The sequence below is a fragment of the Pipistrellus kuhlii genome, unplaced genomic scaffold, assembly GCF_014108245.1.
Source record: "Pipistrellus kuhlii isolate mPipKuh1 unplaced genomic scaffold, mPipKuh1.p scaffold_m20_p_23, whole genome shotgun sequence".
Lineage (NCBI taxonomy): Eukaryota > Metazoa > Chordata > Mammalia > Chiroptera > Vespertilionidae > Pipistrellus > Pipistrellus kuhlii.
The window spans coordinates 10,553,474-10,568,719 of record NW_023425522.1 but is presented as its reverse complement, the minus strand read 5'-3'; the positions used below and the strand labels follow the sequence as shown (position 1 = coordinate 10,568,719).

Genomic DNA, 15,246 nt, shown 5'->3' with positions numbered 1-15,246 from the left:
ATGTATTTTTCTTATTTATTTAATAGAGGCCTAGGATGTTTAGCCAGACTTGGAAAGAGAAAATGTATTTTTAATAAAAAAAATTCATCATGTTGGTAAAAAAAGAAAAGCTGGGTGATATATTATGTCCCTCCACAAATACTCTCTCTTAGAATAATTATGTCCAACTGAAGTACCTTATGAGTTTCTGGAAAATGTATATTCTTTTCTGAGCAGGAATAAAGGATAGATAGCTTCTAAGTAGCTTTAATGTTTCTGTACAGAAATACGTTTATCACTAACATTCTCATAGGCCTTTAATACAGTAGTTTTTTATTGGGCTTTTTAAAAAGTTAATTTTTAACTTAGCTGCTCAGGGATTACATCAGATTGGAAAACCCATTCTGACTTCACATGTTCCTACAAAGAAGTAAATGCTTATTTATATTGAGCTGCAGGGGATGGTACATTTTAAACTTAAGAAAGCTAAATGTTTCACAGTGATGTTGCAATGTGATCTTGAGCTACTCTTTTTCAATTGGTAAAACCTCTTTTCCTATCTGCAGTCCATGTCTGGGTGAATCACCAGCTCGCATGAGCAGCTTCATGTGAATAGATGCACTCCAAGCAGGTCACATGCCTGCTACTGGCACGTGGGGCAACCGAGCAACGCAAATCCCATTACAGGGAAAGCTGTGAAGTTCTCTCCCGACACCTGGTCCTTGTTAAAAACCCTTACTTAATGTTGCATCTCTGCTGATTGTAAAAAGATACCAGAATGGAGACAAGTTTTTGCTCTGTGGGTAAAACTTTTACTTAAATCCATTTAATCCAGCACCAAGAACTGCTCGGAACTGTGACCGGGCATCTAAGATACCATTCCATGAGCATGTCAGGGCACACTGCACCTGTCCGGGGAAGCAGGATTCAATTATATTTTATTTGTTCAGAATGTAATTTGCAGAAGGGAAAACACAGACAAATCAAGTTGGTTCAGGTTTATGGTGTACTTAGAGAATCTGGTTTCATTCAAATAGACATAGCTCTATAGAAACACCTGTTCTTGTATTTAATGCTCAAATTTGCACATGACAATCAAATTAATTAAAAATGAATTTTGTACATGATGTGTGTGGCTTTCTTGAGTCTTTTTTTTTTTTCCTTATTTACAGAATGCTGTTTAGAATATATTAAGTATTAATCTTATCTTTGCCACGAATTGGGAAAGGCTTACTTTTTTGGTACCTGATACATATGTATTCTATATGTCTGATAAGGTAGGAACATCAGTTCTTAACCTAAATCTGATGTAAGCCATAGCTTCGTGCCCTTAGAAAAATAATGTCCTATCAGAACCTGGGAGCCAGCTTGGAGGGAATGGTGAGGAGAGATTGCAGGAATTAACTGGGGATCCTTCTCTTCAGGAATAAGGGACTGATAGGCTGGGGGGAGGCGAACCAGCAATGCCAGGATATTTCTCCGGAGAGAAGAATGAAATGTGTGTTAGGGAGGGGAGAGGTGCACAGTCATGATTTCCTATCTGTTTCATGGGAGAGAGGAGGAGGTTTCAGGAAGGCATCTTAAGGGAGATGACCTCAAAGGCTGGTCTTTAGGTTTATTGAGAGTGGCAAGAATACAGTCCACAAATTCCACATAGTAACAGAAATCCTGGTATGCTTTTGTTATCATCACCCGATATTTTTCCATCGGTTTTTATTTATTTTAAAAATATATTTCTATCAACTTCAGAGAGGAAGAGAGAGAATCATTGATTGGCTGCCTCCTGCATGCTCCCCAACTGGGGCTGGGGATGTTAACCTGCAACCCAGGTACCTGTACCTTTGACCAGGTACCTGTACCTTCGATTCCTGTACCTTTGACCAGGAATCGAACCCGTGACCCACTGAATGACACCCTGGTGTGCTTTGAGACAGTAGATGGACATTTGGAGTATAAGTAGCCACTGGAGAGAAGTGATGCTGGCAAATTAAACAGAAAGCCTTGTACACCACACTCAGGCCAGTAAAAAAATTCAGTTAACGGACTTGACGCGGGGAAGCTGCGCCGCCGGAGGATCCCAGCAGAGGGCACGCTCCTGCCCACTGTGGTTTGACCTGCTACGCTCCGGTGCGGAAGCGCTTTCCTGGGCGGGGCGGGGCGGGACTTCCGGCGGTGAGCTCGTGGGTTCCTGGGCTCAGGTCGTCCTCATCCTCACGTGTCTTCCTCTGCAGCTGCCGCGGTCGCCTCCACGATGCTTCCTTTGCTGCGCTGCGTGCCCCGAGCGCTGGGTTCCGCCGCCGCGGGTCTCCGCGCCGCCGCGCCGTCCGCCCCGCTGCGGCCGCTGCTGCAGCTCGCGCCGCGGCCCTGCATCCGACCCTTCGGGCTCCTCGGCGTGCGCGCGGGGTCCGAGCGGCGGCCCAGCCTCCTGCAGCCTCGCGGGCCCTGCGGCTGCGGCTGCGGCTGCGGCGGGCTGCACACCGAAGGTGAGCTCTGCCCCGGGCCTGCGGGGCCGGGCGGGTAGATGCGGGCCACGGGCGGATCACGCCGAGCCTCCCGGCGAGGTCCGGGCGTGCTCCCAGCTGTGGGCAACCAGAGGAGGACACGCACGTGTGATCTGGTCCCGTTTCCCTTTCCCCATCCTTCACGCGTTTCATTTGGGGTTGGGCCATGCAGTTAATCTGGCTTTTTCTTTAGTTTCTCAAAAACGGAATTTCGGGAAGGCCCAAGGTCGTGGTAGAAAGTGGCGGGGTTAGCCTGGCCCATGTGGCTGCGTGGGTTGCAGGGTCTACAAAGCGATGTTCGATTCCCGGTCAGGGCACATACCCAGGTTGCGGTTGGATTCCTTGGCCGGGTGTGTAAGGGAGTCTATTCATTGATGTTTCTTTCTGAAATCAATGGAAGCATGTCCTCCGGTGAGGATTAAAAAAGAAAGTAGGAAGAGGAAGAAGGTAAATGAGAACTCGTTTGCTTCGTGTAAAAGTGATGTATCCATTGTTGCAAATCACTTTTCCAGAGTCAAGCTCGGCTTCCCACTGATAGTATTATTGCATTTATACCGATAAGGACATTTAGGCTTAGTGGATCTGAGTTGGACTAAGCCCCAGAGGAGGATTATAAAAGTCTTAAGTCCAGATTTCTGGCTAGAGTAACCTGGGTGACTTTGGACTGATGGGTGGTTCTTTTTCTTAATTTTTAAATAAGTTTTTATTGATTTCAGAGCAGAAGGGAGAGAGAATATCATTGATCGGCTGCCTCCTGTAAGCTCCTCAGTGGGGATCCTTTCCGAAACCCTGCATGTGCCCTGACCTGGAATTGAACCGTGACCTCCTGGTTTATAGGTCAACACTCAACCACTGAGTCACACCGACGGTGGACTCCTCTTTCTGTAACATGGATTTTCATTGTAGGGGACAAAGCTTTTGTTGAATTTCTGAGCGATGAAATTAAGGAGGAGAAGAAGATACAGAAGCATAAGTCCCTCCCTAAGATGTCTGGAGGTTGGGATCTGGAAGTGAATGGGACAGAAGCCAAATTGTCCCGGAATGTTGCTGGAGAGAAGTAAGTCCTGGGAGCCTGTGGGCTCCAGGGCCTAAAGCCATGGCCCTCAGAACCTGTCCTGTCAAGGCAGGTCTTTGATACCTGCCGAGTCTGTTGGGTTCATCTGGGTAACTTCCCAAGTTCCACGGAGTTCATTCACGGCACACAGGTTTCCTGTGGGTGGGTGGGCTGGTTGGGCGGCGGGGAGGGGGAAGGTAATTCTGTAACTCACCTAAACCATTTTCCTGGAGTGAGTTATAGCCATTTGGGAGCCATTGTTGCATTTCCGTGCCCAGGAGCTCCACTTGGTCAGCACTGTTGCAGATTGGACAGGCTTTGTGGCTGAACCGGAAACCATTGTTGCTATGGGAAAGTGGCTTCCTGGCAAAGCAGCCAGTCAGCACCGCTCCAGAGGGCACAGTTGTAGAGTGCCCTGTGCCGATCGGGCTTGCTGGAGTAGCACAGCCCGCAGTGCTAGTGCCAGATCTCAATCACTTTTAATTTCAACTCAAACTTTGGTCAGTTGTCCAGTGAGGGTTCTTTTGAGCCTTAAAGTTGTCATTGGGTGGTGCTCCTGGCCTGCTTTGTGATTATAGCTCCCCACAAGCATTCTGAAGCCTGTATTGCAGCCTTCTGGGGGGACAGGGCTGCTCTCAATCCTTAGCTGATCCTACTCTCCAGTGCTCCTTCTTACCTTTGAGGGGCGGGCAGGTTTTCTGATGGAAAAAAAGCTTTTAAAGGAGCATCTAATCCATCCCACCAGCTGCTTATCTGCTCCCTGCCCCCGGAGGGCACCCTGGAAAGCCCACGGTGAGCAGTGACCACTGGCTGTGGCCATGAGATGACCAGTGGACGGATGCTGGCAGTGAGCCTTGGGATGCTGGCTCGGCTGAGATAGACTGGGGCCTGTTAGTTGGACTTTCAGCAGCTGGCACGTAGTAGACTCATTTTACACCTGCTGAGTCCACCTCGGGGTGGGATATGGGCAGCAGGCTTTTTTTGGGAGGTTGTAATAATTACAATGTAAAGCTGGCTGGGAGAGAGACATTGTTTCAACAAGCATCTTAAAGTGTAGCAGGCCTCAGTGCTTACTTCACACTCAGTTAAAACGTACCCTGTCTTGTGTGTTCTTTTAACTTCCTAGGATCACAGTCACTTTCAACATCAACAACAGCATCCCACCGACGTTTGACGGGGAGGAGGAGTCCCAGGGGCAGAAGGTTGAAGAGCAGGAGGTAAGCTTAGCACTGTTCCGGCCTTTCCCTCATTTCCGACAGCTCTCCAGGGCTTGGAGGAGCACTGTTTTGTGTTTAATTCCTGTGATGCTAGAAGGGGAGAGAGAAGGCAGAGGACAACCGTCCTTGGGTTTTGACTTGTAGAGCGGCCATTTTGGGCCAGCGTTAGCACCAGGAGTGTGGCCCGTTTCCCAGGTGCTGGGTAAATCACCCTCTGCGGGCTTAGGCTCAGCTTGGTCTTTGTTCTCCTGGTGGAAAGGAATTGGAACTGTCTACCCCTCCCTGAAGGGAAGATCTCTGATGTTGGAGATTATCGCTTGTGGAGTGTTTGTGTGTGAGGAATGTTCTAACGTGTCTCAGGCTGGTGACAAACACCAGCCACTGAACCAGGGGGGTAACGCCGGGGACCGCGCAGATTTAACAGGTCTTTCCTGAGGTTGCTGGCCCTCTTGGTTGGACCTGGATGGTGCCCAGGCTTCAAACCTTCTAAAAAGCAGTGTGTCTGGGCTCGAAACCATTTGGTATGAGGGCAGAGTCCCCGGCCTTCTGACTAAGCAGATAACAGTACTGTCTCAAGGCCTAACCAGCTCCCTGGTGACAGCACACTGGCATCTCTGACATTGGATGGCTCACCGTCAAAGGAGAGTTGCTGTGATTATTCAGACATTCGGGTGGCCAGTCAGCCAAATGCACTGGCCTTGGCCCTAGGCCGAAGGAGAATCCTAAAACAGAGTCAGCTGGAAAGAGATCTTAGGGCTTTGTGCCACCTTTGTAGTTTAGGGATGGAAAACGGTCTAGGAAGATTAAGGAATAGTCTAGATCTAAGTTAATTGGCACATAGCTGGAGCTGGAATTCAAATTTCCTCATTCTAAGCCTAGTATGTTATTTAAACAAGTAGGTGCTCACAGCAGTGAAACACTACTGAGTATAAGATGATCTGCCCTCGGAAACAGTCTTTAACTTTAGAAAGGACCAACAGGAAGACTTCAACCCAGTTTCCTAAAGGAGCTGGGACGTGGCTTTCATGCTCTGCTAAAGATTCTCGGCCCTTGTTAGCAACACTGTATGTAGCCGACTTGGAAAATGGTAGAAAATGGCTGGGTAATATCCTGACAGCGGTGGCCTCTAGCCCCCCTGAATTATCTGAGACCTTTGGTCCAGGCAACCCACAAGGGCACGCGCTTATCCTTGTCTCCCCAGCCTGAACTGACGTCCACTCCCAACTTCGTGGTTGAGGTTATAAAGAGCGGAGGCAAGAAGGCGCTGGTGCTGGACTGTCACTACCCGGAAGATGAGGTACGAAGGGTCCCCTTTCTGTGCGTGAGTCTGGCTTGTCTTGGAAAGCCCTTCCGTTCCCCAACTGCTTCTGCCCCCTCAGGTTGGACAGGAAGAAGAGGGCGAGAGTGACATCTTCTCCATCCGGGAAGTGAGCTTTCAGACCACCGGAGAGTCTGAGTGGAAGGACACAAACTACACACTCAACACGGACTCCCTGGACTGGGTGAGTTGAGTGCTCGATGAGGCGGGGTGCTCTTGGGCCTTATGAGGGAGGTCCTGGTCCAAGGAGACAAAAAAGCATTTTAATCAAGTGTCACGGGTGAAGTCATTCCGCCTTTTTGACGTGTTTCTCCTCGTAGGCCTTGTATGACCACCTCATGGATTTCCTTGCGGACCGGGGGGTGGACAACACTTTTGCGGACGAGCTGGTGGAGCTCAGCACAGCCCTGGAGCACCAGGAGTACATTACTTTTCTGGAAGACCTCAAAGGTTTTGTCAAGAGCCAGTAGAACAGACAGGACACTGAATACCCGGATTTTATGGCCGGCTGTGCCAGCGAACAAAACCTCCTCTGAAGCCAAACATGTATTTTAAAATGGTTTTCGCCCTACTATCATGGAAAATGATTCAGATTTAAATTATTTGTTGCCCTCTTGTTTACTATTCATTTGTTTCTTTACAAACCTTTTACTTCTAGAGTTTTGTATAACATAATGATGGACAATAAAAAACTGATTTATCTCTAAAGTGATTGGTCTTTGCTATTTGTATTCCTTCCCCTTCAAACTGCATAACCAAACACCAAGAGCCTAGATGTTTGAAAGGTTTTAATATAAAATAAGTTACAATGAAAGGTTTGTATTTACAAGGCCCCTCGGACGGTCTGAGTTGGTTCCAGCCCCACAGAAGGATGGGAGTGCAGGCTGGCCTTAGATGATCACAGCCCGAGCATCGCAGGCCTGGATGTGAACGGAGAAAGGAGCTTAAGTTTTATCTCATCAGTAATCACATTTATGCTGCCATTAAAACTACTTACGACGGAGGATGCTGAGTTATTAAATAGTTGTTGGTATAGTTCTGTGAGAGGCCTTGCTGGGTATAAGTCCTGTGGTCTCATAATAACTGCCTTTCAAACCCTCAGCAGCAATAGTACCTGCAAACTACAAATCCTGGCGATGGACTGACCTGCTATCCTCACCTCGGACCCCGTGACCAAAAAGGTTATTCAGACTTCGATGAGAGTTGGCAGCTATTAGAGCTCAGCAAGGAGGTGGGATTCCTTCAGCTTAACACAGGATTGAAACCGGCGGTACCATAGGTAGGTACAAAACTGCACTCACTACAGTCAGCTCAGGCCTTTCCAGCACAGCCTTTGTCTCCCCGAACAATCAGGAAGCGCTTGAATATAAAACTGCTTCCTGATTTCTGCTTGGGACCTTGAAGCTATAGCCTTAGGTTACTGTGAGATTGGGGGCTTCTAAGCCAGGGTGGCTCTACATCCACCTGTGGTCCTGTTCCCTCACACCTGATTTGTCACGTAGGGGGTCAGACAGTAGCCCCAGGTCCTCTGAAGAGTCTTGCTAAGGAGGCAAGCCTGATGCTGTCCTACTGTGCTTCCTGTTCCGTATCCTATGTAAAACTGGCACCGGGCTGGCCTACTTGGTCTTACAAATATGAAATAATCAGCTTCATTTTAGGCCACTGCTGCCTATCAAACAAGAGCAGGCAGTGCCGCCAGGCTTCCTAATTCCAGTCCAAGACCTCCCATGACCCTGTGCTGCCTCTGTCCTGCCCCTCTCAGGGAATGGACTTTTCATTGAACAGGATCGTCACCTTCACTTTCCTATTCAAGTATATCCTCAGAGAATAAACTGCTTTGAAACATGTACCTGTTCCCAAGCTATTATTTCCTCCAGAGCAGGGATAAGACCAAACACTGAGCTGCCCCTACGAGGGGTCCCCTGGGAGGCTTACCAGACAGCTCATGAGAAGACTGGACTGACTTCCTGTCCCTTCAGTGACTGAAAATTGAGGTGTGTGAGGACAGTGGGCGCTGTGCTCATTCACGCTGTCGTCTATACAGGCACGAAGTTTCTGCTCTGTCAATTCTGGAGACTTAAAAAAAAGGTTAGACTGCAACCTAATCTTAGATCCCTCATCATCCACAGGTAGAAAAACCTGATTCCTCAAGATAACCTGTATCTGTGATGCCTGGATTCCATCCTTGAACCTTTAAAAGTGCTCTTGGGCTCATGATTGTATTAAAAAGGTCTCTAAGCCCATCTCCACCTGCCTGCCTCTCCTCTCCTGCTGTAAAGCACCGGCCACCCACAGCACCAGGACTCCCGGAGCCTTCCTTATGCTCCTGCCTCCACCAGCCAAATGTATTCCCACCGAGAGCCAGCCCTGCGTGGCCCCAGATCTGTCTGTGCTAAGTGAATGTGCTACTGTAACTTAGTAATTACATCCTATGTTAAATAAGATAAGAGAAAGAAAACAAAGTTTTCTTTTTTGTAATAAGTGGGATGTTTAGGAAACTCAAAAAGACGAGTTGTTGAATAAAGCTGTTAAATAAAATATAGGGAGGAAAATCCTAAAGTTGTACACTCAGCTTCTCAATGCACTTTTCAGAAACAAACTAGACGCTCTAGGCAATGCATTGTAAGAGTGGTTTGTAAAAAAAACAGCTCTCCAATCAGCAGAGCCCCACTCAAAGACTGGCAAATAAATTTACATATTTGAAACTTACTCTAAATGTCTCATTTTGATAATGTACTGCTCTAATCAAATGACAAACTTTCAGTCCCTGTCATGTCAGATAAGGGGGCTCCTTCTGTATTTTAAGATCACTGAAGCTTAAATCCTGAGTGTAGGTGTATCTTCATATGTGGACAATTTTTATGGATTTAACAAATGGCTCTGAGGTGGGGGCAGGGGCCACCCTGGTATGTAGTGCTTGCCAATTCCCATGCTGTGTATAGTCTCACCATGGCTCATTTCAAGCTATCAATGTGAACTGAACACGAGCTGGGAGAAGATGTGCAGTCAGCTCCAGCACACTGCTGAAAGGTCTTCAGGTAAACAGATACATGTGGACAAAGGTGACACAAAGTCTGGGTGTGTAACACTTACATGAGCCGGGATGTACAGGCCACACTGACACATGACCACACCGCTGGTTATTCTCAGGTTGTACCTAGAGGCAGAATTAGGATCCCAGAGCTTCATGGCCAGCGGAGGGGGAATTCCACTCATTTTGGAGTGGAGGTGGGAATCAATAATGCTGAAAGGTTTGGAAAACTTACTTTGTACACACAGGGCAGATGGGGGAGTTTGCTTCCCACTCGGCCAGGATGATGCTGAGACACTGCTCATCAAACTGCAAGCTGTTCTCGTATTCACTGATGATGGACTGTTCTGCAAGGCAGGGGACAGGTGGATGCTTCACCATGCTGCACCCCGCTGTCCTGTCTTTAGTGCTAACCTCACCCTCAAAGGCTTCACCCACCTGGGAGAAATTCAGGTAAAATCATGCTACCAACCATTAGATATCACTCTCCCGCCAGGCTTCCTCTTGTTGGATTTCTCCCCTCCTGTCTGACCTCACTTTGTGAGCAAAAGAGGTGAAGTGGAGAGGCTAAGAGACAAGGAGAGGACTTTCACACACATCACCGGAGGCCAGAGAGTAGATGGATGTACGCTGTCAGTTGGGGTCCCAGGGGCAGCTGGAGAAACCTGACACGTACAGGGCACTTCTTTCTGATGCTGCGCCCCCCCCCCCCCCATCCCCTGGATGAGTCTAAAGTGATCTGTCCCCCAATGTCCCTGTGCTCAGAGTCTGTGTTCAGAATCTTTTGTGTTCATTCGTTCAGCAAATATGCACCAATACCTGGGATGTGGCCGGCATGGGATGCAAAGGTGAAAAAGACTGGTCCTGCTCTTGATGAGCTCACAGTCTAGACTTTAGCTCAGGGGTCAGTAAACCACAGCCATGGGCCATATCCAGCCCAACTTCCAGTTAAAGTTAACTGGAATATAGCCAGGCTCATGTGTTTATGTATTGTCTGACTATTTCCACACTACAACAGCAGAACTGAGGAGTTGCAACAGAGAAAGCATGGACCACAAAGCGTAAAATATTTACTCTCTGGACCTCCACAGGAAGTTTGTCAATCTCTGTTCTAGCGTGTTCCATCTGACTGAGTATGGGCAGAACACAGTGAATCCTAATCACTTCAGATTATTTAGTTAAACATACTCCCCAAAAAATATTTAGTGAATCTTAGGTTTCACACTAAGATATGTTTTGCAGGTGAAGGTGAGGGTGAATCAATAAAAAAATTAAAAAGTCCACAGTCTAACTGGAATCAATACTAATCATAACAACTAACACTTGCACAGCACTTACAATTTGTCAAATGCTAATGTAAGAACTTTTCATTAACTTGTTTACTGTTTTTATCTTTACTTTAAAGATGAGGAAACTGAGGCATGGGGCGATTAAGTGCTTTGCCCAGTGCTGTACCAGTGAAAGTGGTAAAGCTCAGAAATGAACCTCAGCAGCCAAGCTCAAGAGTCCATGGTCTTACATCCTCATTTGTTGAGAGCTTTCAACATGCCATACACTTCTCTATATCTTCTACATGTATTATTAAACATAAGTTTCCACACACGCAAACTTATAGGGCAGGCCTATTTTACAGATGATAAACACTGAGCCTACTCAAGAAAGGGATGAATGAATGAATGATGTAAGGTGCTAAATGGTGCACTGTACGGTGCTATGAGTGCCTCAGGGAGAAGATGCTCACAAGACTCTGGGTAGTCAGTAAAGAGTGGATCAGAGAGAAGGCACTTAATTTGTGCAAGAGAGATGACGCTGCACTGTATCCTACAGGGTATAGGATTACTATTCATCTATTGTAGTAAGAGAGAGGTACTGTAGGATAGTAGAATAAGCATGGAAACTGGACTCACAAAATTTATATTGCTTCCCAACTCCACCACTAGCTGTTCAACCTGTGTGAGATGGCACTCTCTCTTCTGTCTCCTATTACCTTGTAGGATAGTTGTAAGCTATAAAGACTTCTTATGGAATGAGAAGTCTGAGCACAAGACCTAGCATACTTAAGACTCTTATTACTAGGAAGACAGCCAGTCAAGACTTCAGAGTAAAAGCAGAGACTGCTGGATGCTTGACTGCAGGCAGAAGTAGAAGTTAAGAACTAATTCTGTTTAGAATAAAGGTCAGCATTAGAGTGGCTAGGTACAGGCAGGAAAGACCACTCTCAGAGGTCACCTTGGTCAACCAGCTCCTGTTGGATTTCCTCCAGCTCAGCCAAGTCCATCGGCTCCTCCAACTGCAAGAGAAAGTGGGACCATCAGAGGTATGAAGCTATAATCAGCTGACAAGCCCCACAATGATTCATACTTGGAGGTTGGCTTGAAGAACCCAGATTTACCTGAGGAAATCAGTCAGTCCTGTCCTTCTGTAGACTGTGCTGACAGTGGGGTGATGTGGTCATGCTGAGAAAGCATCAAGAAATGACTAAACTACCCAGTGACAAAATAATGGCAGTTAACTGGGGGCAAATCATATAGGGCAGCAGCTAAGTATGTGGTTCTGCCAAGCTATGTAACTGCCAGAATGTTCCTAACCCCTGTAAACCTCAGTTTGGGCTTCTGTAAAATGGGAATAAAACCTAGTTGAGAAGCTCATGAAGATTATTGTGAGTACTAATTGTGATTATATGACACAAACATTTGGCATACAATAGGACACATAAGCAATACTGAAGAATGCATCATTATTCTAGAGAGCCTTGATGTTTTCAAAACAGTTTCCCACATGCTTTCTTTTTTTTTTCTTTTTTCCCCCAATTCAATCCAATTACTATTTATTGAACAATTATTAAGGGTAGGACACGACACTGGATGCTGAGGGGAATACAAAACGGACAGAGAGAAGGTGAGGATGAGCACACAGGCGGACAGAGAACAAAACAGAAAACAGTGTGCCCACATGGACACCCAAGGGGAGTGCGGCTGCCTGGAAGGTGGCACTGAGGGCTGGCCTGGGGCAATGGGCAGGCTGCAGACAGGAGCAGGGCTGGGGCTGTCCAGCAGACATTGAAGCAGCAGGTGTGTGTCTGGAGAACAAGTATGTCCGGTTGCACTGAGCTAAGGGAGCAGGACCACTTCTTGGGGGGCCTTGGACCATCCCTGGGGCCCACGTGCTCCTTCCAATCAGGTGAGCCTCTGGCAAGGTTCAGCCGGGAAACAAACATGATCACAACTGGGCAGCAGGAGATTGAAGCTGGCAGCAGTGGGTGGGAGGGCTAGGGATCAAGAGTCCCACATGCTTTCTTATATAGCACTCACAATATTTACATATTGTCTTCATTTCATAAATTTAAAAACTAAAGGCCAGAGAGGCAGAGTGGAGTGAAAAAGCAACATCAACACCAGGATGAGAATTCCAGAGCTGCTGACTTCCAATCCAGTGCTCTCCGGACACCTGGTAAAAGGTTTCCTATCCACACTCAGCTCCCAACTGTGACTGAGATGAGAATCAGAAAGCTCTTGGAGACCTTCTTAAAAAAGAAAGATTCCTGCCAAAACCGGTTTGGCTCAGTGGATAGAGTGTCAGCTTGTGGACTGAAAGGTCCCAGGTTCGATTCTGGTCAAGGGCATGTACCTTGGTTGCGGGCACATCCCCAGTGGGGGGGGTGCAGGAGGCAGCTGATCGATGATTCTCTCATCAATGTTTCTAACTCTATCCTTCTCTCTTCCTCTCTGTGAAAAATCAATAAAATATAATTTTTTTTAAAAAAAAAGAAAGATTCCTAGCCCCGTAAGTGCTGCATCAAAACTTCGAGAGGTGTAGCCAAGGAGTAAAGTTACGTTCTTTTTAGTTTTATAATTGAAATAATGCAATGATGCAACAGGTCAACAGTCTAGTACTAAAACAGTCTAACGTTAAAGGTAGAAGAAACTGGGTTATCCCAAATGTAGGTTTGAGAGTCTACACGTTTAGAGGACTCGGGGAAATAGGCAGAGAGAAGACAGGAGGTGTTCTTGGTGCTGGAGCACCCTCCCTGAAAGCACAGCCCAGCCTGACCTGAGCCACGGCCGCTGGGCCGCTTTCCACTGAGTGCCAAGCATTCCATTCTTCTTCCATCAGCTCTTGTGCCAGAAGGGTGCTCCGAGCTCTCCCTGGCGGTTTGCCTCTAGCCTGTCGGTATTTGTTCAGGAGCCTGTCCCGGCTGTTTCTCATTCTCTCCAGGCATCCCTTGGAAGAAGATGGGAGAGGGGAAGAGGTATAGGGGAAGGGTGAAGGCAATTCCATAAAAAACAAACAAACAGCCGAAACCGGTTTGGCTCAATGGCTAGAGCGTCGGCTTGGGGACTGAAAGGTCCCGGGTTCGATTCCAGCCAAGGGCATGTACCTTGGTTGCGGGCATATCCCTGGTAGGAGGTGTGCAGGAGGCAGCTGATGGATGACTCTCTCTCATCGATGTTTCTAACTCTCTATCTCTCTCCCTTCCTTTCTGTACAAAATCAATAAAAATATATTTAAAAAAAAAACACCTCCTAGATTTAGTTATTAAAACATTAAAGAAAACTTATAGACACAAATTATCAACTGTAATCCAAACTACTGTTAATTTTGCACATTCCCCTCTAATCCTTATCTACACGTAGATAGGTGAAATTACAATATTTTGTTCATATATTTCCAGGTCACCGTATTTCACATTTTACCCTCAATGCCAGCTTCTTTAATGGTTGGATGATAACACCTCAACATCCACTGTCCTATTAAACAGGATATTTCGACTGCTTCCAAATTCTTGCTGCTCTAGAGATGGCTACAGTAGTCACCAAACTGTACAACAGTGTTTCTAAATTTGGGGCAATTTTGTCCCCCCAAGGGACATCTGGCAATGCTTGGATACATTGTTGTCATAACTCTTATTTTCGGGGCTACTGGCATCCAGTGGGTAAAGGCCAGGCACATTCCACAATGCACAGAACCACCACCCCACAACAAAGAATTGTCTTCCTCAAAATGCCAATGGCCAAGTTGAGAAACCCTGATGTCAAAGGTCATTTCTAGCATCAGATCATATTCCCGGGCTATATCTACTTCTTATGGGATTCCTGCAGCCATAGGCAATATTACAGGAAGCATGCTGAGTTCAAACTAGGTCAGAACTAAGATGAGGTACAACTCCGCTAAGACAGTAAATGAGGCTCTCCTGAACAGACGCTTTATCTTGAATAGAAATAATTTCTCTCTTGCATGAAGTACGTATACAGTAAACAAAGTGCCTTCTCGGTGCCCACTACCCAACAAGAGCAGGTGCTGTTATTGCAGAGTGCAGAAGGGTGGCAATGATCACACTTCGAATTTAAAAACAAACCCAAATCCAAAACTAAGGGGCCTGAGGCTGGTCCGGCCCGGGCTAATCCCGCACTCGGGGGTCCAGGAATTCCGAGAGGCAGCCGGCCGATGGACAAGACCCAGATCTACAGGTGGGAAGTCTTTGAGTCCTAGGTCCACCTCCACCCGCCAGGCACTCCTGACCCTTGCCTCAGCCGGCGAAGGCACTGAGGAGAGCGGTTCCCGGAGCGGGGGGGATTAGGGGAATGACGACGGCCCAGCCAGAGCTCCCCAAATTCCACACTCACCTGCCTGAACGTCTCTTTCCAAGGAGGCGAGCCCACCAATTTGTACATGGAGCGGTGCGGAGACCCAGACTGCTCGGCCATCTCCCCTCCTTGGGAGTAGCCTCCAGAAAGCCCCGCCCCTGCGGGCGCGCAGAACCCTGGGAGTTGTAGTTTCTGGCTGCTGACCGTACTGGGAAGTGTTCTACTGGCCGTCCCACCTAGGAGTCATCTTTGCACAAGTAAACCCAAGATGAGTAAATTGGGGTAGTGACATCCGTGAGGTTAACCATTCCGGATTGAGGGAGTTCAGTCTCGAGGGAAATCTTAGAATATCTAGGTTTACCCAGCTGGAACTGTCCAATGAGCAGTGAGATTCATAGGAGCAGAGTCTCTCTCTCTCTCAGGTTCTAGACTTTTCCGCGGCTCCAAAACTTTAATCACTGGCCAGTCGACTTTCAAGTCCCGCCCCCTGTGGCTTGAGTGACGATTGGCTTTTCCACTAGCGTTGCCGCTGCCTGATTGGCTGGCCTCGCTTTATTAGCT

General features: G+C 47.4%; 2 protein-coding genes across 5 annotated transcripts; one reads left to right on the top strand and one right to left on the bottom strand.

Annotated features, from left to right (window-relative positions):
- Positions 1 to 2,133: 2,133 nt before the first annotated feature.
- Positions 2,134 to 6,777, top strand: LOC118726820 (complement C1q binding protein). The gene is made up of 6 exons (XM_036452031.2): positions 2,134 to 2,462; positions 3,387 to 3,537; positions 4,661 to 4,751; positions 5,953 to 6,048; positions 6,131 to 6,253; positions 6,390 to 6,777. Exons 1-6 carry the CDS (start codon positions 2,231 to 2,233, stop codon positions 6,537 to 6,539), a joined length of 843 nt encoding a protein of 280 aa, XP_036307924.1. The 5' UTR covers positions 2,134 to 2,230; the 3' UTR covers positions 6,540 to 6,777.
- Positions 6,778 to 6,842: 65 nt separating this feature from the next.
- RPAIN (RPA interacting protein) lies at positions 6,843 to 15,168 on the bottom strand. 4 transcript variants are annotated; one of them, XM_036452037.2, is made up of 7 exons: positions 14,725 to 15,149; positions 13,151 to 13,321; positions 11,330 to 11,390; positions 9,336 to 9,447; positions 9,163 to 9,226; positions 8,005 to 8,145; positions 6,843 to 6,989 (listed from the first exon to the last, which is right to left on the bottom strand). In XM_036452037.2, the coding sequence occupies exons 1-7, from the start codon at positions 14,803 to 14,805 to the stop codon at positions 6,960 to 6,962; spliced, it is 660 nt and encodes a 219-aa protein (XP_036307930.1). In that variant the 5' UTR covers positions 14,806 to 15,149; the 3' UTR covers positions 6,843 to 6,959. The 4 variants fall into 4 exon arrangements, with proteins under 4 accessions (XP_036307930.1, XP_036307935.1, XP_045442594.1 ...); XM_036452042.2 differs by lacking the exons at positions 6,843 to 6,989; positions 9,163 to 9,226 and having other exon boundaries at positions 8,037 to 8,145; positions 14,725 to 15,154; XM_045586638.1 differs by lacking the exons at positions 6,843 to 6,989; positions 8,005 to 8,145; positions 9,163 to 9,226 and having other exon boundaries at positions 9,428 to 9,538; positions 14,725 to 15,165.
- Between the last annotated feature and the right edge of the window lie 78 nt (positions 15,169 to 15,246).

Bases quoted from the DNA above. Each gene is read 5' to 3' on its own strand.
- LOC118726820 (XM_036452031.2), top strand. From the start codon at position 2,231: ATGCTTCCTTTGCTGCGCTGCGTGCCCCGAGCGCTGGGTTCCGCCGCC. The intron at 4,752-5,952 runs GTAAGCTTAGCA...TTGTCTCCCCAG, and splicing joins AGAAGGTTGAAGAGCAGGAG to CCTGAACTGACGTCCACTCC. The intron at 6,254-6,389 runs GTGAGTTGAGTG...TTCTCCTCGTAG, and splicing joins ACACGGACTCCCTGGACTGG to GCCTTGTATGACCACCTCAT.
- RPAIN (XM_036452037.2), bottom strand. From the start codon at position 14,805: ATGGCCGAGCAGTCTGGGTCTCCGCACCGCTCCATGTACAAATTGGTG. The intron at 13,322-14,724 runs GTGAGTGTGGAA...TCTTCTTCCAAG, and splicing joins GGAAAGAGACGTTCAGGCAG to GGATGCCTGGAGAGAATGAG. The intron at 8,146-9,162 runs GTAAGTGTTACA...CTTTTTTTTAAG, and splicing joins GCCTGTACATCCCGGCTCAT to TCTCCAGAATTGACAGAGCA.